The sequence below is a fragment of the Oncorhynchus keta genome, chromosome 33 (genome assembly GCF_023373465.1).
Source record: "Oncorhynchus keta strain PuntledgeMale-10-30-2019 chromosome 33, Oket_V2, whole genome shotgun sequence".
In the NCBI taxonomy this organism is placed as follows: Eukaryota; Metazoa; Chordata; class Actinopteri; order Salmoniformes; family Salmonidae; genus Oncorhynchus; species Oncorhynchus keta.
The window spans coordinates 19,418,466-19,439,604 of NC_068453.1; the positions used below are offsets into that span (position 1 = coordinate 19,418,466).

General features: G+C 43.2%; 1 gene segment (V, D, J or C); it reads left to right on the forward strand.

Moving 5' to 3' along the window:
* The first annotated feature begins 5,608 nt into the window (after positions 1–5,608).
* LOC118366353 (Ig kappa chain V region K29-213-like) lies at positions 5,609–19,155 on the forward strand. The segment is given in 2 exon segments: positions 5,609–5,681; positions 17,394–19,155. Coding segments are annotated over 2 exon segments (399 nt in total).
* The last annotated feature ends 1,984 nt before the right edge of the window (positions 19,156–21,139 follow it).

Genomic DNA, 21,139 nt, shown 5'->3' on the forward strand with positions numbered 1-21,139 from the left:
CGCATGCGTTGAAGTACGTCGTTGCGTCTCACGACAAACTGCGCATGTGCGGGATGTCAAATCAAAGACATTCCTTCCAAATAAAGTAGTTTTGACGAAAATGAAAAGGTGTCAGTTTGTCGATTTCAGGAGGTCGGAGTAAAAACATGTTAAAATACTTAAGACATTGTATGGAATCTAGGTTTTGTCTTTAGATTTCGAGAAAATGAACAACTCAGGAATTTAGTCCAACCTTTCTCTCATTAAATTCTCAAATCCCAAACCCGGCGTGGTCTGTTTCGCAAGCGTTCCTGGAAGTCTGGCAATGTTGATGTGGCTACACTATTCCTCATCAGTTTTGCTGAAAGAAAAACGAAATTTAGTGAAAAAGACCAAAGCAACGACAGTAAATACAGTATCACAGTTTATAAATGGAGGACCCCCCCCGCCTCGAGTGTCATGGGTGTAATTAATATATAATAATAATTCTCACACACAATTGATTGTTCAAAGGGGATTAGCCATATATGGATAATGAATATATGATACATATGGAAACATGATATATGGCTGTTTTGGCCTATATCTCCATAGGCATTAAAATCAACCCGGTGGTTGCGGTGACTCCGTATAGTGGCTTTCATTAGCAAAACCGGGCAATTATGGTTCTCCGCAATCAATGGGGGAATCAGGCTTCATGTGATCCGGACTAAAGCGGATTAGACCAGAATATTTGTTTTCGGTCATCCAGGTTCAAATTGTGAGAAGCAGTTTCTCCTAATATTTTTGAATGATTTATGCGCTCAAAGATATCTATTTCGTCCTGCAGAATGAGTATGATAATGCTGCACGTTTTTGATTAGAAATACATCCAAATTTGTCCAAGATAGCATCAGAGCATTTTGGTTTGAGTTGACACTACTACAACAAGGTAAATAACCCTGTTATTGAGATATATTTGCGACACTGTCGGATATTTTTTGAAAATTGGACACAAGCAATGGAAAGAAGCCGTAAAGAAAATTGTAAAGGTGCGTGACTTTTTTAAACACTGATTTTTCTTTCACCACCTTGTTTGGCCTACGTTTTTAAAACACTGCTTGCGATCATTGCTTTAAATACAACGTGTATATAGTGGAACTTTCCGAGTTTTCTAGTGCCGACCTGAATGCAACATTATATAGTTGAGTCTGCTATGCATCTGCATGCCAGTGCCATCCTCGTGAGCCTTTATCCTGCAGCTCATATTTAGTTTAGGCTATGTGCAATTGTTTAAAGTCTACAATTAATCTGACGTGTGTTCGCCAACACAAATGCTTACTACTAATGAATATTCTTAAATTTAGTATAAATTCAGTCCTATGATGAAATTTCTTTGGAACAGCAAATACCCAATGTGTTGGTAGATCTTAGTAGTGTTTTAATGTGAGTATAATTATTTATCTCTCGCAGATCCCCTTTCTATCAATTTCTTATTTACGCCTTTCGGCTCCACCCCTGCAACTTCTGTCAGCTGCTATGTGGCAAGTTGTGCAGAAAGGACTTGTCATGCATTATGTGATGCTGGAGGAGTTTGTCACCTTGGTGACAGAGATGGTTCCAGAGCTGCTGAGTTACCGGCAGAGGGCCCAACTCATCCTGGGACTGAGAGCCAGGGTTAGCATCTCTGCTGAGAAGTGTGTGGGTGTGTGTGCATGTGTGTCTGCACATGGATTTGTTTAGTGACTGAAATTTAGTTTATTTTTGTACATTTAACAACTGTATTAGTTCCCTCCAATCTGTCTAATAGTGGTTGATAGTTGAACCAGTAAACCAGTAGTGCACTGGTGCCAATGATAGCGTTGAAATACTTTTTTTGTGTCCATAGCTGGTTCTGGAATTGTGTCGTGGTGATCACCAAGTCAACCCTGAGACCATCCAGCCCCACCTGGACAGAATCAAAGCTTCCATCACTACACCCAGGGACCACTGTGTGGGTGATTTTACTATGCACATTAACCCACAGATGGCTGTTGGCACCTTAATTGGGGAGAACAGGCTCATAGTAATGTCAGCAACGGCATAAACTGAATGGCATCAAACACATGATTTCCATGTGTTTGATGCCATTCCATTCACTCCAGTCCAGCCATTATTATGAGCTGTTCTCCCCTCAGCGTCCTCCTGTGCAAAAGAAAATAAATGTAATCAATAGGAAGAAAGAATACAGCATGTATTGTATTAAACTTGAACCTACCACTGCTAATGCACACCCGTGATGACTAAGGGCACTTTCTCAGGTGGTGTCATGGCTTGATGGGGCCTCTTCAGTTCTGGATGAGTGTTTGCAATCTGCGACTCCGCCAGAGGAGATGAAGGCTTTAATTGAACATCACAGAAATCTTGGACACATTGATGTAAAAAGGTAAGGCTGGCTCATTGGATAATTATGACTGATGTGTCATGATCTTTGCTTTGATTGTTAGAATTATAAATGTATTATTTGACTAGCAAACGGTGAGAAGTCGCAGTGATTTACTAAGCCTCTCATTCTCTATTTCTCTCAGACACTTGGTCTTTACCTATGGACGACTGCATCCTTTCCTCTCTGTCCTTCCCTCCATTCATGAAACTGGGGACTACTGCTGACAAACATACTCAAATACACTCTGATCGCCTGCAAGAGGCCACACCAATCTCAAACCATCCAAATAAAGAAGAGATGATTGAGATTCCCACTGACCAGCCAAATCTGGGGACTGGTAAGAGGAGGATATCTGAGAGAACAAGACAGAAGCGAAATGAACAGAGGGACAGAATTGAAACGGATGAAATTTTGAAGGAGGGAACGTCATTTTCAGCCAATGAGAGTAGGAGAGGGCAGACTCTGTCCTGGAAGAGGAAAATGAGCAACAGTTCAGACGTTCCCCAGAAACGGCAAGCAGATTCACCTCTGTTTCAGTAAGAACTGATATTGAAGTGGCTCATTTTGGTGTGTCTCCCAGCATGCCTTTGAAGTCATTGTGTTTTTTTTGTGGGGGATTTTAAATCTGCTTTATGTGAATTTCTGTGTTCCTCTTTTACAGGGATTCTCCAGTGAATATCAAATACTATAGTGAATCTCCTCTCATCTCGATATTGGGAGAATACACAGGTGTGAAATTTGAAATACAGTACATGGTAAAAGAAAATGCATGACAGTTTCACTTACCCTTTTGTGTCAAGAACCCATGACGACTGACACCAAAGTCCCTTGGTCGGATGATGAGACTCTAAACCTTATAGACATTTGGGGAAAAGACTCTGTGCAGCGAGTTCTGAAAGGCTGTGTCAAAAATCGGCACGTATTCACTCTCATTTCCAAAAATATGTCTGAGAGAGGCTACATGAGAACTGTAGAGCAGTGTCAGACCAGGATCAAACGATTGAAGAACAGCTTTCGTCAGTCTCTCCAGCAGAATTGAATACACTACAGAAGAACATTTGCTATATATATATATTTATATATATACACACACACACACTATATATATACAGTGGGGCAAAACATTATTTAGTCAGCCACCAATTGTGCATGTTCTCCTACTTAAAAAGATGAGAGAGGCATGGGGACAATATCCCTGAAATGTGCTTGTCTATATTCTCACACTGAAACCATTCCCTATGTACAAAGTGGAGTGTAAATATTTTGACCAGCTCGAGTGAATACTTGGGAACGTGTCCCCCTTAATGGTTCCTGAGGTAACCTATGATGTTGAAGAGGTGACAGATGACCATCTAGAAGACACTGATGATTGGGAGTTCCCTGGCCACTCTGGTCTAAAAGAGATGGGTATGGTCTGATTGTGCCTTTCTTGGTAAATCACATAATATTGTCTCTTGGGAAAGTGACTAATGTGTGTTTGCATGCAGCATGTTGCCCACGACCTTACAAAGAGGTCAAACTGCTTGAATGTTAATACAGCTGATTTTAAATTTGGAATGTGCAATGTGATTCATCTAAATCAGGGCTGCCCAACCCTCTTCCTGGAGATCTACTGTCCTGTATTCAGTCCAACCCTAATTTAGCGTATCTGATTCAGATAGTTAAGGTCTTGTTGAACAGCTAATAAGTAGAATCAGGTGTGTTAAATTAGGGTCGGACTGAAAACTCACAGGAAGGTAGATCTCAAGGAAGAGGGTTGGGCAGCCCTGATCTAAATCAATCAAATGATTAATAGTCAGTGATCACTGCTGTTATGTTTGTCTCTATTTCCATTGAAGGAACCAGAAGTGTTCCCTGGACAGACTTGGAAACCTTCACCCTAGTCAACATATGGGGAGATGACAAAATGTAGAGGGAATTGAGGGGTATGCATAGAAATGGGCACCTTTTTGCTGTGATATCCCAAAGGATTTCTGCCCAGGGCTTTATAAGGACTGCAGAGCAGTGCCAGACAAGGGTTAAAAGACTGAAACTGAGTTTCCGACAGTGCTACGAGAACAAGTATGTCAGTTATAGTTTAACAATCATTTTCTTTGTACATTGGCAGTCCCACAGAGATCTATGCTCGGGCCATTCATGTTTGATATCCTGTCATGGCTTACATTTTGTCTATTTGAGACAGAAAAATGCTTTGCTTTGAAAATGTGCTTTGTTTTCTTTCCCCAAACGCAGCATGAAAGGCAGAGAGCAAGTAGAATGCAAATTATATGACCTGCTGGAGAGAATACCGGGGAATGAGCTTCTCTCACATGTGGAGATGTTAGAAAACTGTCTTGACATGGAGTCTAGAGAATCATCATCAGCAGACAACGAGTGCTCTGTTTACTCTTCCCAGGAGAGGGGTAAGGTCACATTCTCTCTACTGGTTAACCAGTTCCTCTTTCACTAGTAAACTATAATAAGATCAACATGAAGACCTCTGTATGGGTATGGAAGGACTGGGAAGAAACTCAACCTAGCATATCTGACTCATTCTTTGATATCTATGAGGAGGAGTCAACAAGAGTTTAGGGATAAGGGTGAGTGGATGGATTGTGCCAATATTTCTCTCACACTCTTTCCCATTGACTGATCCATCCATGGGGCTATGGTGGGCATGCCAGAGGACAGGAAGAAGATCCCCTGGGCGGACGGCGAGACTGTGATCCTCCTGGAGCTCTGGGGAGACGACACTGTGCAGCAGAACCTGAAGCGCTGCCCGCACAACAGTCACATATACTCAGAGATTTCGGGAAAGCTCAACTTCCGTGGTTATGACAGAACTGCAGATCAGTGCCACACCAGGATAAAGCGATTGAAAGCCGGCTATCGGCAGTGCCAGGAAACCATCTGGTAATCATTGCATTTCAGCTTCTATTATTGATTTGTCATTTTGCTAATGTAAATTGAATTAAAGATTGATTCTAATTTTGCAATCTCTCTAACTGTGCACTTCCTAGTTAATCTGGATCTGAGCAGGTTGATTTTAAGTTCTACGATATTTTGAAGCTAATACTTGAGAGGCAGCCTCCCTCCACCAGCACAGTGGTGACAGACTTGACCAATGACATATCAGAGGAATCAGACAGTGACTCACTTCAAGGTAAAAGTTCAGCTCACATCAAACGATGCAAACTTTCTAATGACACTGTGAGTTTATCACTTCATGACTGAGAGCTGTCCTTCATGACAACAGAACCCACAACAACCATGACTTTTATCACCATCTTCATCTGTACACTTGTTTTCTGCTTCCAAGGCGATGATTGTATTTGCTTGGTTTTATGTTAAACTATTTTGATACACTGAAATGATGATATGATTTACACACTAAGATGTGTTAAAGGAGGTACTTGCTAATGGTTTGATGTCTTTTTTTCAGAATCCAGAGGGCAGAACACTTTGACTCAGACTCCTAATGTGAAAGCTGTTCTCCCAGGACAGATGATCTCTCTGGGTTGTAAAGTTAGCACTGATCCAGTTGGGAATTGTGGTGGTTCAGGTAAACTGTGTCTAGCTTGGTACCAACAGAAACCTGGAGCAGCTTCTAAACTCCTCATTTACTATATAAGCACACTTCAGTCTGAACTCCGTCTAGATTCCGTGGCAGCGGATCTGGGAGTGACTTCACTCTGACCACCAGTGCAGTCCGGGCTGAAGATGCAGGAGATTACTGCTGTCAGAGTTTAAACTGCAGTCCATGTGTGTTCACACAGTGATACAGAGCCGTACAAAACCTCCCTCAGTCAGACTGCACAGTGACTGTACTGATACAGCTGGGACCTACTGCAGGTGCTGAGGGGAGGCGATGATCCAGTACAATGACACAGTGTGTAGTAGAGCTGAACAACAATATTTATTTCAGATAACTCAAAGCTGTTAGATCATATTCAGCCACTATCCCATGGGTTCTTTGACACATTTTTCTTGGAGAACCATGAATAAATGTATCTTCAAAAATCTAGTATCATACAAAACAGACTTCCTGATACCTTGACATTTAAAAAAAATACTTCAGACCCATTGGACATTGTATTATTAAAAGTTGAGGAGATGCTGGGTTTCATGTACTGTAATGACGGTCTACAGAGTCCCAGTGTGTCTGATCAGAGACACGGAGAGAGAGAGGGAGCTGAACTCAGTCAGGAACAGAGTAGCAGTCCTGCACAGTGGAGCCCCTCTTCTCTCAGTATCAGTCCAGTAGTCCAGCAGTCCACTCAGTCCACACAGCTCCCTGCACTAACACAACTCTCCCTGCAGGGGGAGGCACATTACCATAAAAATGAAAAAGAAAAGATAGGCAAGCCATTTAAGTTCTGTGCACACTGAGGTCAAAGCCATAATCAATGCCAGACCTCTAGTTCCTGTCTCCACCGATCCAGACCCACCATTCATCCTGATTCCGTCTATGCTGTTTACCCAAAAGGTTGGGGCACCCCCTCCTCCCAGAGACTTCACTGACAAAGACCTTGAGTCGTGAGCCGTGAGTACCTTTCCGCCGACGCAAGTGGACTGAAGCTCACCACAACCTAAAAGAGGGAGATCTCATGCTCTTAAAAGACAATCAATTAACTTGCAACGAGTGGCCCATGGCACTGGTCACTTCCACCTTCACCAGCAGTGACAGTAATGTGTTCAAAGTGGAACTCAAGATTACTGCTCGGGGACCACTAAGGAGTTTCTGAGACCCGCCTCAGAGGTCATAATCCTTTTAGCCATGGAAGATTGAAGGTTTGCTAGTCTTTGGGCACCAACACGATGGGGCTGCACTGTGGGACTCTTCAATGACCCCCATCCTCAGCATAGCCTCCACTTCTTGTTTCACGGCCTTCCGTCGGGCTTCCGGAATCCAATACGGCCTCTTTCTTTCCCCGGGCTGGGTACGGATGTGGTGTTCAATGAGGGTCGTGCGGCCCGGCTTCTCGGAGAACACCGCCGTGTTCCGATCGACAAGCTCCCTGAGCTCTTGCTTCTGGGCCAGGTCGAGGTCCTCATTGCTCGGGACCACCACTGGTAACGTTGGCATCCTGGGTCCCGACCATAACACGTGGCAAATCTATTGAGGTTTACGTCTCCCTGGTTCCGTTCGTGGTAATTGACAGGTCCCAGCTTTTCGACCACCTCGTATGTTTTGTGCCATCTTGCCAGGAACTTACTTTCGGCCGTGGGGATCAATACCAACACCCTGTCTCCCACCTGGAATTCTCAGGGCTGGGCTCCCCGATTGTAAACCTGGGCTTCTCCATATGTTCCTCACGCCTGGCCATATGGCTGTCATCCGCTCCCGCATCGTCTCCACGTGCTCTACCACGCTGTGTAAGGAGGTTGGTTGGGCTTCCCACACCTCCTTGGTGTGGTCCAGTAGACACGTGGCCTCCTCCGATAGAAGGTCCAGTAGGACACGTGGCCTCCTCCGATAGAAGAGTTCGAACTGGGAAAACCCAGTGGAGGATTGGGGTACTTCTCGGATTGAGACCATTAGGTGGGGTAGTAGTTGGTCCCAGTTCTTCCCGTCCTGCTCGATGACCTTCCACAGCATCTGTTTGAGCGTTTTGTTAAAGCACTCGACGAGCTGATCCATCTGCGGGTAAAAACGTAGGTCTGGATCTGCTTGATCTGCAGTAGGGCACACAACTCTTTCATGAGGTGGGACATAAACTCTGTACTTTGGTCTGTCAGGATCTCGTTCGGGATGCCCACCCAGCTAAAGAGGTGGAACAGCTCCCGGGCGATTCCCTTGGATACCGCCGCCCGTAGGGGAATGGGCTCGGGATACCGGGTGGCATAGTCTACAATTACCAAGATGTACCTGTGTCCTTTGTGTCACCGTGAGCACAGGAAATGGACATCTCCCGACCCCGTTCGGTCTCCTGGTTCAGCAGGCTCGTGGTTAGGAGCGTAACCATGCTTCTGGAGTCCAGTAGCGCTTCATGTCATGCCCGTCAACCTTCATCGGGACCATGTGTGCAGTTGACTCGTGGTGAGCCCAACAGGAGGTGACTTAGTTCACTGAGTGACCCACCTCGCCTCCGGGGCTAGCTGATGGCATCGACTCCTCTCGAGCCGAGCAATTCCAGGCAATGTGCCCCGGGCTCCACACTCAAAACACATCCTTTGGTCTCCATCTACCTGGGGTCATCGGTGTTGGGTCGGCCCTACCCCGCCGTCTCTCCACGGGTTTGGGGTCCTTTGGCCCTGCCGACTGTCGGTTCGAGGTACACCGCGGTGGGGCTGTCCTTCCGTCCCCTCAGACGGGTCGCCGACTCGTCCCGGCTCCCACTCAGCAGTGCCTGAGTGATCTTATGCATCTCCACTGCTTCCAGGAGGCTCTCCAAGGTCTGGGGTGTGCATAGACTCGCTGCCCCTCTTCATGTCATGGAGTAGCGCCCGTAAGAAGCGATCCAGGACCACTTTTTCAAGGATGGAGAGGGGTGGATATGTCGGTGAGGAGTCATGCCCTGATGACGCGCAGTAGGTCGCTCATCTGGGCTCGGGGGGATGCGTTGGGTACGGAACCATTGAGCCTGATGGGCCAAGCTGTACCCGTAGTATCTCCCATTTGAGTCCGTCGTAGTTAGCCGCCTGTTTGTCGTTCAGGTCCCAATACGCCTTTTGGGCATTCCCAGAGAGGAACGGGGCCAGCAGACTTACCCACTGCGTCCTTGGCCATCCATCCCATAGTGCTGTCCTTTCAAATGTACAGAGGTATGTTTCGATGTCGTCTTCCGTTAGCTTGATTAAAAACTGGTTAGGATGTCATCCAGGAGACGCTCCTCCTTGCAGCTTCCTGACTTCCTCAACAAGGCGGACGTTTTGTAGTCGCTGTTCCTCCAGCGTTCGTTCCTGAACTGCCTGTTGTGCTTGTTGGGCCCGGACAAACTGAGCTATCAACTCGTCCATGCTGATACTGTGTAAACGTCAACCCCGATCTGACCATGTTATCAGATTGCACGCATTCTCCACCACTTGTGGCAGACCAGGGGGTTTGGTCAAGACCTTTACATAGATCAGACACGGACAGAGTATGATTAGCTCGGTTTCAAGGATGTTTATTATTAAATAATAATTCAAAAAAGAAAAGGGTAGGTCTCCCCCATGAGAACCTCTCCGGGATACCGTCTTCTGGGCTCCGGGTCTTGCTGTATCCTGTCGGGCACACAAACTTAACTCCCTCGTCTTAGCTCGGGTAACCGTCTTCCAACTACATGGAAGTCACCTCACTTCCCCCAGTCCTTCCTGTGTGCTGCCCTTCTGGCAGCTTTATGGGCCTCGCACAGCTGGTGAGCAATCCGCCTTTGATTACTCACCAGCTCCCAATCAGCCCCAATTAGTCCTGTCCGGAGAGACCCTCAAGACCTGGCACATCCAGCAGATGGAGCCACTGCCTCGTGATGTATACTCCATCTGTTACCAGGCCTCGACGAGTCTCCCCCGGTGGCTTACCTGCTGTACTCCACATTACATAAGCATTCATTACATAAGCATTTGTCAATAAAAACCTGTGTTTGCTTTGTCATTATGGGGTATTGTGTGTAGATTGATGAGGGAAAAAACAATTTAATAAGGTTACAGAATAAGGCTGTAACCTAACAGAGTTTGGAAATAGTCAAGGAGTCTAAATACTTTCTGAATGCACTGTACATCCCATATGTTACCAAATTAGGCATACATTATCTTTTCATCTGGACACTGGCCCTCTGCTTTCAAGGTTACAATGTTAAGATTTTTTCATATTGTAGAAAAAAACATTCAAGATACACAAATGAATTAATATATTTGTGGCATTAAAATGTATATTAAAAACAATATGTATTTAATCATGAATTGTGTTTTTTATTTATTTTTCAGAATCCAGAGGACAGATCACCGTAACTCAGACTCCTGCTGTTAAAGCTGGTCTCCCAGGAATAACAGTCTCTCTGAACTGTAAAACCAGCAGTAATGTGCATTCAAATCACTTTCTAGCCTGGTACCAACAGAAACCTGGAGAAACTCCTAAACTCCTTATTTACTATGCTAAAACACTTCAGTCTGGGACTCCATCTAGATTCAGTGGCAGTGGATCAGGGAGTGACTTCACTCTGACCATCAGTGGAGTCCAGTCTTAAGATGCAGGAGATTATTACTGTCAGAGTTACCACAGTGGTAGAGCGTTAACACAGTGATACAGAGCCGTACAAAAACCTCCCTCAGTCAGACTGCCCAGTCACTCTACTGCTACAGCTGGGATCTACTGCAGGTGCTGAGGATAGGAGATGATCCAGTACAATGACAGTGTGCAGTAGAGCTGAACAACTAAATCTATTTATGATATCGAAAATCTGTTATATCATATTCCGTCATTCAAGGGTTCATTATATCATTTTTACAAAATGTTCTTGAGTATCTCATGGAGAACCATGAACCCATCTATTTTCAAAGGTTCAAATCTGGTATCTTCTGAAACAGACCTTCTGAAATAACTTTTTACATTCAACAGCTCACTAAAAAGCTTAAAATTAAGCTGGTCTTTGTCTTAAGGAACAAGTCTTGTTTTTATTCCAATCTAGAAAAGACCTGGTTGCAGACAATTTCTAGCCTGTGTTGGATTATATTAATATTCTGGAATGTTCCAGAATACTAGACATTCTACCATGATGCTTTTAGATTTGTAACCAACACAAGCCCTCTTGTCAGGAGTTCCGCCGAAGTCGGCTCCTCTCCTTGTTCGGCGATCGATGTCACCGGCTTTCTAGCCATCGCCGCTCCATTTTTCATATATAAATTTGTCATGTCTTGTTTCCATACATACCTGGTTTTCATTTCCCCAATTAAGCTACTTGTATTTAACCCTCTGTTTCCTATCATGTTTTGTGTGTAATTGTTTCATGTTGCGCTTTACTTTTGTTATGTTCTGTGTTTTTTGAGCGCATTTTATTTATGTTGTGTTCTGTAACGGTTTTCTTGTGGTGAAGGAGAGGCAGACCAAAACGCAGCGTGGTTTCTATTCATGGTACTTTAATAAAGCGACTACACATGAACAATCTACAAAACAAGAACCGTGAAAACCTAAACAGCACTATCTGGTACAGAGACAGGAACAATCACCCACAAAACCCAACACCAAACAGGCTACCTAAATATGGTTCCCAATCAGAGACAATGACTAACACCTGCCTCTGATTGAGAACCATATCAGGCCAGACATAGAAATAGACAAACAAGACATCCAACATAGAATGCCCACTCAGATCACACCCTGACAAAACAAAACATCGAAACATACAAAGCAAACTATGGTCAGGGTGTGACATGTTCTCGTTTTGGAATGTTAATAAAGTAGCTTTGCTGCCCCATCATATTGGAACACTTTATAAAAGGACTTAAAATGTGATCATTTATTTCTGATTGAGGATTTTAAATCCCAGATTGGAGGACTGCTGCTGGTCACTGTCTGCACATGTTTTAAACCTGCTCTTTGAAACTCTCTTATGCACTTTTGAACTGTTTTAACTTCCATTCATTGTTATTTTTATACTGTACACAAATATAAACGCAACATGCAACTGTTTCAACGATGTCACTCCCTGACCATAGAGAGCCTTTTTATTCTCTATTTTGGTTAGGTCGGGGTGTGACTAGGGGGGTGTTCCTATCTAAAATGTTATTTTAATGTTGGCCTGGTGTGGTTCCCAATCAGAGACAAATGGTTATCGTTGTCTCTGATTGGGGGTCATATTTAGGCAGCCATTTCGCCACTTTTTTTTGTGGCAACTTGTTTTGAGTTAGTGCCTGTTCCACCGCTTAAGTTACTGTTGTTTGTTTCCTTTTTGTTTTGTAAGTTTCACAAAAAAAATAAAGATATGGAATTCAGAGCACGCTGCGCCTTGGTCTGCCTCTCCACACAGCCGTGGAAAACGATTTACTGTTCATATAAGGAAATCAGTCAATTTAAATAAATTCATTAGGCCCTAATCTATGGATTTCACATGACTGGGAATACAGATATGCATCTGTGATTGACTGATATCTTAAAAAATGGTAGGGGTGTGGACCAGAAAACCAGTCAGTATCTGGTGTAACCACCATTTGCCTCATGCTGTGTGACACATCTCCTTCGCATAGAGTTGATCTGGCTGTTGATTGAAGCCTGTGGAATGCTGCCCCACTCCTCAATAACTGTGCAAAGTTGTTGGATATTGGCAGGAACTGGAACACTATTGTACACATTGATCCATCAATGGATGACATGTCTGGTGGGTATGCAGGCCATGGAAGAACTGGGACTTTTTTAGTTTCCAGTAATTCTGTATCCTCGCAACATGGGGCCATGCATTATCATGCTGAAACATGAAGTGATGGCGGAGGATGTATGGCACGCTAATTGGCCTCAGGATATAATCACGGTATCTCTGTGCATTCAAATTCCAATCAATAAAATGCAATTGTGTTTGTTGTCCGTAGCTTAAGCCTGCCTTCCCATACCATAACCCCACCTCCACCATGGGGCACTCTTTTCAAAACGTTGACATCAGCAAACTGCTCACCCACACAACGCCATACACGTTGTATGCAGTTGTGTTGCCGGTTGGAGCTATTACCAAATTCTCTAGCATGTCACACAATACGTTGAAAGAACTCCATCTGCTTTATTAAGCAATAAGGCCCGAGGGGGTGTGGTATATGGCCAATATACCATGGCTAAGGGCTATTCTTAGGCACGACGCATCGCTGTGTGCCTGGACACAGCACTTAGCCGTGGTATATTGGCCATATACCACAAAACTCTGATGTGCCTTATTGCTATTATGAATGTGTTATCAATGTAATTAAGCAATAAAAATAAATATTTTGTCATACCCATGGAATATGGTCTGATATACCACGGCTGTCAACCAATCAGCATTCAGGGCTCTAACCATCCAGTTTATTTATTTGATTTGATTTATTTTACCTTTATTTCACTAGGCATGTTAAGAAATTCTTATTTTCAATGACGGCCTAGTAACAGTGGATTAACTGCCTGATAGCTATAATAGTGGATATAACATGATTATAACACCCTAAAACATCCCAATGTTTTGTCAATGTAAAATCTCTCTCCTGCATGCCACGCAATGCTAGAACCATCCAGCACCTTTCCAGCCTTTAATTGAGCTCTGCTGAGGCTTGTCAGTCTTTTACCAATCAAGGACATGGTAAGGCTCACCCTTTTAAAATGTTGCTAATCATGACGTCAGAGCTCTGGAGATCTCCCACTTTGAGCAGAGTCAGTCATCAGCATCACAGTCCACACACAGACTACAGTTACTGACCCTTACCAATGGAGGGAGACAGAAAGCAGATATTTTCTGGTCTAATAACACAGTATTAACTATATGCTACATTTGTAGATGTCTATAATCAATATATCAGTCCCCATTCAGCACTTATATCAGAAACCATTTACGTGATTACATAGCTATCATGTTTCTACATCACATCAGTCTGACTGTCCAGGAAGTGTCACGCCTTGGTCTTAGTATTTTGTGTTTTCTTTAATTATTTCGTATTGGGGTTTTTGTATTATTGGGATTGCGGCTGAGTAGGGGTGTTGTATGGGCTTGGCTGCCTGAGGCGGTTCTCAATCAGAGTCAGGTGATTCTCGTTGTCTCTGATTGGGAACCGTATTTAGGTAGCCTGGTTTCGCTTTGTATTTCGTGGGTGAATGTTCCTGTCTCTGTGTAGTTTCACCAGATAGGCTGTAATTAGGTTTCACGTTCCGTTTGTTGTTTTGTATTTTGTATCGTTATTTCATGTGTCACTTTTTCTATTAAAGTCATGAGTAACTACCACGCTGCATTTCGGTCCGACTCTCTTTCCACAAACGAAGAACGACGTTACAGGAAGACTATTTCCATATAGACCACTTTGCATTGTCAGCACATGCTGACATGGAGTGTTTATAGCCATGTGAGTAGAACACTTCATGTCAGAGAGCTGTCCTTTATGACAACAGAACCCACAACTGCCATGACTTCTATCAACATCTCCATCTGGATATTTACCCTCTGGCTCCAAGGTAACAGATTTTCATAGAAAATGAACTAGAATGAGGTTATATAGCCTATGTTAATATGCTATGAGGACAAATCAATGAACAATTGAATGCTAATACCACATGCCATCTCTGTTTCAGAGTCCAGAGGCCAGGTCACTGTGACTCAGACTTATGCAGTGAAAACTGTTTCAGTGGGACACTCAGTCAGTCTCAGCTGTAAGTGCTGCAGTGCTGTATACAGTGAGGGCAATGGACACTATTTGCACTGGTAACAACAGAAACCTGGAGGAGCTCCTCAACTCCTGATTCACACTTTCAACCAATGTCAGTCTGGGACTAGATTCAGATTCAGTGGCAGTGGATCTGGGAGTGACCCGTCTGAAGATGCAGTCTGAAGATGCAGGAGATTACTACTGTCAGAGTGCACACTACGTAAGTGCCTGGGTGTTCACACAGTGATACAGAGGTGTACAAAAACCTCCCTCAGTCAGACTGCACAGTCACTCTACTGCTACAGCTGGGACCTACTCCAGGTGCTGAGGGGAAGACAGTGACATGGAACACTGATCAGTAGAGGAGGTCAACTTTGAATAGGGTTAGAAAGCATCATTCAGATCACATGTTCTCCATCATCATCATGGTTTTAACTTGTTATATTGGTCATGAACTGAAAGTGTATATAAAAGTTATTAGATGTTTTGGAACACATTACCAGTCCATATGTAGAGTAAGAACAACTGATGTTAAATCAGCATCAGCCCCCAAACCAAATCCCTACATGCACACAACCAATTATTGGTCATCATCTAGAATGTATTAACCCTTTTCATGAGCTGTTAGATCTGTGAATGGACATGATGCTGGGCTCAAACCTGAGACACATTTACATAGATACATACGCTACACATTATTATCATAAAGTATAATATCCGTTTTATCTGTCATTAATTACATGCTGCCATATCTGTTATGTCTCCCTCTCTGAATCCACCAGGGTTATAAAACCAGTCCACTCCCTCACATCTGGCCCAGTCCAGGGTATTTCTGGCAGTGAAACTGGTCAACTGCTAGACTGGTAGATGTCGGATTGAAACTGAGATTTACGTAGACAGGGCTGGGTGGTTCTGCTTGTCCCAGAATAGAGCATCACTGTCACCAGATGTTCACTCTGTTGCCAGGGGTTTGGAGGTAGAGAAGACAGGGAGAAATATAATGAAGAAGTGTAGACCACACATTGTTGAAAACCATTGTGAAAACATCTGATTTAATAAAATCATGTTAGGAATTAAACATGATAAATATATTTGTTATGGAAAGCAACTGTTTAGCAGTGTGAGTTCTGAGAGCAGATCTTAGAGGTGTATTGTTTATTATTGCTACATAAGCTTGGTGGTATTCTCTCACTTCGGTGACTCTGTCCTCTACCAATCTACCAAACTGTCCACAGAAATGTCTAAAAAGATTTAGCCTGAAAGTCTTTCCTCTGGAGAAGATGATAACATCCCATGTTGTTCAATAGATTACATTTTGGGGGAATTTCACAATTTTCTCCCATAATTAGTGATACAGTAACAAAGATAAAATAATATGATGGAACTAGGTCCAACACATGGAACGTACAGTGTAATACTGAGACAAGTAAACAACCACTATTAAGTAAATCCTTGCAGCATAACTGCTGATATATCAGGTTCTAGGTCATTTAAATAAGGTTCCCACACTATGTAAAACTGATCTGTTTTAGAATGTAATTTACCTGTCAGATATTCTAAGATTACATTTTTATATGAGAGAATATACAAATATACTTATTTTTCAGCACCAGTTTTATGGCACTTCCAAAAGTGTACCTGTAAGGGGTGGGTAACTGGTGGCAGGGAAGTCAAACGCAGGACAGCAGAACTTGGTGAACAGCCGGAGCAGTTTCAGAAATAATACTAACGGCATACAAAACAACAAACACATCGGTACAAAACCCGAAGCGCACCAGTAACACAAGAACTTACAATAAACAGTTCCCGACAAGGACATGGGGAAACAGATGGAAAATATACACCATGTAATTAGTGTATTGAAACCAGGTGAGTGTGAAAAAAAGACAAAACAAATGGAACATAAAAAATGGATCGGCAATGGCTAGAAGACCGGTGACGTCAACCGCCGAACACCACCGTAACAAGGAGAGGAACCGACTTCGTTAGAAGTCGTGACAGTACCACAAAGATTAATTCAAGTCCTTCACATAAGAGTGAGCATCTTCACTCCCAGAGCACTCTCAGTACCACCCTAGTACTGAAAAACTAGTATAATACAATAGGGACTGATAATACTGAAGTACTAGTATAATACAATAGGGACTGATAGTACTGAAGTACTAGTATAATACAATAGGGATTGATTGTACTGAAGTACCAGTATAATACAATAGGGACTGATTGTACTGAAGTACTCGTATAATACAATAGGGATTGATAGTCCTGGGTTAGGAGTATAATCTACTGAAGAACGAAGATAATTACATTTTCACCTTGGATCACTGATTTACTGTGTAAGGTATTTACAACATTAGAAAATAGTCTGTGTCTGTATAATCTGTAAATAGTTACATGTTTAACAGTTCTGAATGTGGGGCCTTAACAGGAATATTATTTACATAAAACACTTTGCATTGGCAGCACATGCTTCAGTGCTCTGGGAGTGTTTATAACCCTGTGAGTTTAACACTTAACGACTGAGAGCTGTCCTTCATGACAACAGAACTCACAACAACCATGACATTTTTACCATCCTCATTTGCACACTTGCATTCAACATCAAGGGTAAAACAAAAAAAAGAAAGTTCTACAGTATGTTTGTATACTGAAAAGTAAACAGTGAGTTAACTGGACAGTTGTTGATATTGTTTTATTTATTCCTGGTGATGTATAATTACTAGTTTTCTCTTTGTTTCAGAATCTAGTGGACAGTACACTGTGACTCAGACTCCTGCTGTGAAAGCTGTTCTCCCAGGACAGTCAGTCTCTCTGAACTGTAAAACCAGCAGTAATGTGCATGGATATAACCACCTAGCCTGGTACCAACAGAAAGCTGGAGGAGCTCCTAAACTCCTTATTTACTATGCTACAACACTTCAGTCTGGGACTCCATCTAGATTCAGTGGCAGTGGATCTGGGAGTGACTTCACTCTGACCATCAGTGGAGTCCAGGCTGAAGATGCAGGAGATTACTACTGTCAGAGTTTCCACAATCCCAACAGTGCCTGGGTTTTCACACAGTGATACAGAGCCGTACAAAAACCTCCCTCAGTCAGACTGTACACTGACTGTACTGATACAGCTGGGATCTACTGCAGGTGCTGAGGAGGAAGAGACAGAGACATAGAACACTGATCAGTAGATGAGGTCAACTGTGACATGTGACAATATGGTTAGAAAGACATTATTCAGATCACATGAAAATTATTAACATTATCATCATGGTTATAATTTATATTATCTTTTATCATGGTCTGAAAGTGTGTATAAACGTTATTTGAAGTTATGAAACACATTATCTGTCCATATGTAAAGCAAGATCTACAGGAGGTAAACAAAAGGTGTTATGACCTCAACATTATTTCAAAGTTACAATCACTTCAGCCCCCCAAAACAAGTCCTCATATGGACCTCAACCAAATGTCTGATTTAAATGGAAGTGATCTTCTAGCATTATATTAACTGTTTTATGAGCAGATTACTTACTATTCGATCTGTGAATGAGACATGATGCTCAGCCATGAGACAACAATAGACACTACATACACCATATATCAGGGTTAGGGTAAATTCCATTTACATTCCAGTCAATTCAGGAAGTATACTGAAACTCCAATTCCATTTTTTTTTATTTCAATTGGAGTTTGGTTAACTTTTTGAGTTGACTGGAATTTAAATGGAATTAACCCCAACCCTGCAATCTACACTCCACTATCTACACTACATACACTATCCTAATATATAAAGTATAATATCCATTTTATCTGTCATTAATTACATGGTGGCATATCTGTTATGTCTCCCTCAACGAATCCACGATATAGATGAAAAATCGATCCACTCCCTCACATCTGGCCCAGTCCAGGGTATTTCAGGCAATGAAATTGGTCAACTGCTAGACTGATAGCTGTCGGAGTGAAATTGAGAGTTTCATAGACAAGGATGGGTGGTTCTGCTTGTCCCAGAATAGAGCAGCACTGTCACCAGACATTCACCCTGTCCCCAGGGGCTTGGAGGTAAAGAAGACTCTACTCTATACCCTGAAGTAGTGGCACATGTAATATTAGTAATTTTAAATGTTTTATTTATCTTAAAATCACAGACTATAACACACGTGAGAGTCCAAGATATCGGTTGACTGTTTGATAGTTATTTTATTACTGTAAAGTCTGCCTAGTCAAACAGGTCTGACACAGACTCAGTATCCTGATGAATACAGACAGTCATCAACTACTACCATGGCAGAACCTCTTCTATTATATCAAAGTATATTGTGATAGTAGTAATTTCTGGTCAATGATGATGTTCAGTGAGAATGTTTTCAAGGACACCATTAATCAGCCTTACTGAATATATTTATTTTGTGTTTGAAAACTTCCGACTTCAACTGTGTATTTCACTGGTCCTCCCCAAAGCCATCTCCTACTTTGGCTGCCTTTCCTTCCAGTTCCCTGCTGCCAATGACTGGAACTAATTGCAAAAAATCACTGAAGCTGGAGTCTTATAGCCCCCTCACTAATTTTAAGCATCAGTTGTCAGAGCAGCCTACCGATCATTACCCACCCAACTACCTCATTCCCATATTGTTCTTTTTTTCTCCTTTGCACCCCAGTATCTCTACTTGCACATTCATCTTCTGCACATCAATGACTCCAGTGTTAATGCTAAATTGTAATTATTTCGCCACTGTGACCTATTTATTGCCTTACCTCCCTAAAATTACTAAATTTGCACACACTGTGTATATACTTTTCTATTGTGTTATTGACTGTATGTTTGTTTATCCCATGTGTAACTCTATGTTGTTTGTGTTGCACTGCTTTGCTTTATCTTGGTCAGGTCGCAGTTGTAAATGAGAACTTGTTCTCAACTGGCCTAACTGGTTCACTAAAAGTTAAGTATTTTGTGTATTTTTATAATGTCTGACATATGTTGGAGTGCACAATCGTGGATTGATTTAAAAACCAATCTTCAAATTAATTCTAAACCTCAGCCAGTGCAGAGACCTTAAAACTGGTATAATGTGTGCTCTCCGTCTGTTCTTGGTCAGTACCCATGCTGCAGCATTCTGTATGTTTTGCAGTTCACCAATGGCCTTCTTCGGTAGACCAGACTGTAGCTCATTACAGCAGTCACGCCTGCTTGTAATGAAAGCATCGATGAGTCTCTCTGTAGTAGCATGAGAGAGAAGGTCACACCTTGACAATGTGGTAAAAAGCTATTTTGGTCACGTTCCTAATGTGTGATTCAATATTTTGTTCAGAATCTAAAATAACACGTAGGTTTTTTTACCTGGTGTTTTATCTTTAGTGCCCGTGAATTCAAATGTGCGGCTAGATTGTCACGTTCTGACCTTTATTTCCTTTGTTTTGTCATTATTTAGTATGGTCATGGCGTGATTTGGGGTGGGCAGTCTATGTTTGTTTTTCTATGATTTGGGTATTTCTATGTTTCGGCATAGTATGGTTCTCAATCATAGGCAGGTGTCATTAGTTGTCTCTGATTGAGAATCATACTTAGGTAGCCTGGGTTTCACTGTGTGTTTGTGGGTGATTGTTCCTGTCTCTGTGTTTGCACCAGATAGGGCTGTTTTAGGTTTTCACGTTTCTCGTTTTTGTTAGTCTGTTCATGTATAGTTTTCTTCATTAAAGAACCATGAATAGAAACCACGCTGCATTTTGGTCCGCCTCTCCATCACCGCAAGAAAACCGTTACAGAATCATCCACCACAACAGGACCAAGCGGCGTGGTAACGGGTAACAGCAACAGCGGCGCAAAGAGGAATGGACATGGGACGATGTATTGGATGGCAAGGGTTGCTACACATGGGAGGAGATCCTGGCGGGAAAAGATTGCCTTCCATGGGAACAGGTGGAGGCAGCTAGGAGCGCAGAGGCAGCCGGAGAGAGGAGCCGGCGATATGAGGGAACACGACTGGCAAGGAAGCCCGAGAGGCACCCCCAAAAATTTATTGGAGGGGGGCACACAGGAGGTGTGGCTAAGCCAGGTAGGAGACCTGAGCCAACTTCCTGTGCTTACCGGAGGGCGAGAGAGACCGGGCAGGCACCGTGTTATGCGGTGGAGCGCACGGTGTCCCCAGTGCGGGTGCATAGCCCGGTGCGGTACATTCCAGCTCTGCGTATCGGCCGGGCTAGAGTGGGCATCGAGCCAAGTGCCATGAAGCTGGCTCTACGCATCTGGTCTCCAGTGCGTCTCCTTGGGCCGGCTTACATGGCACCAGCCTTGCGCACGGCGTCCCCGGTTCGCCTGCATAGCCCAGTGCGGGCTATTCCACCTCGCCGCACTGGCAGTGCGACCGGGACCATTCAACCGGGTATGGTTGGGCAGGCTCGGTGCTCAAGAGCTCCAGTGCGCCTGCACGGTCCGGTCTATCTGGTACCACCTCCACACACCAGCCCTCTGGTGGCAGCTCCCCGCACCAGG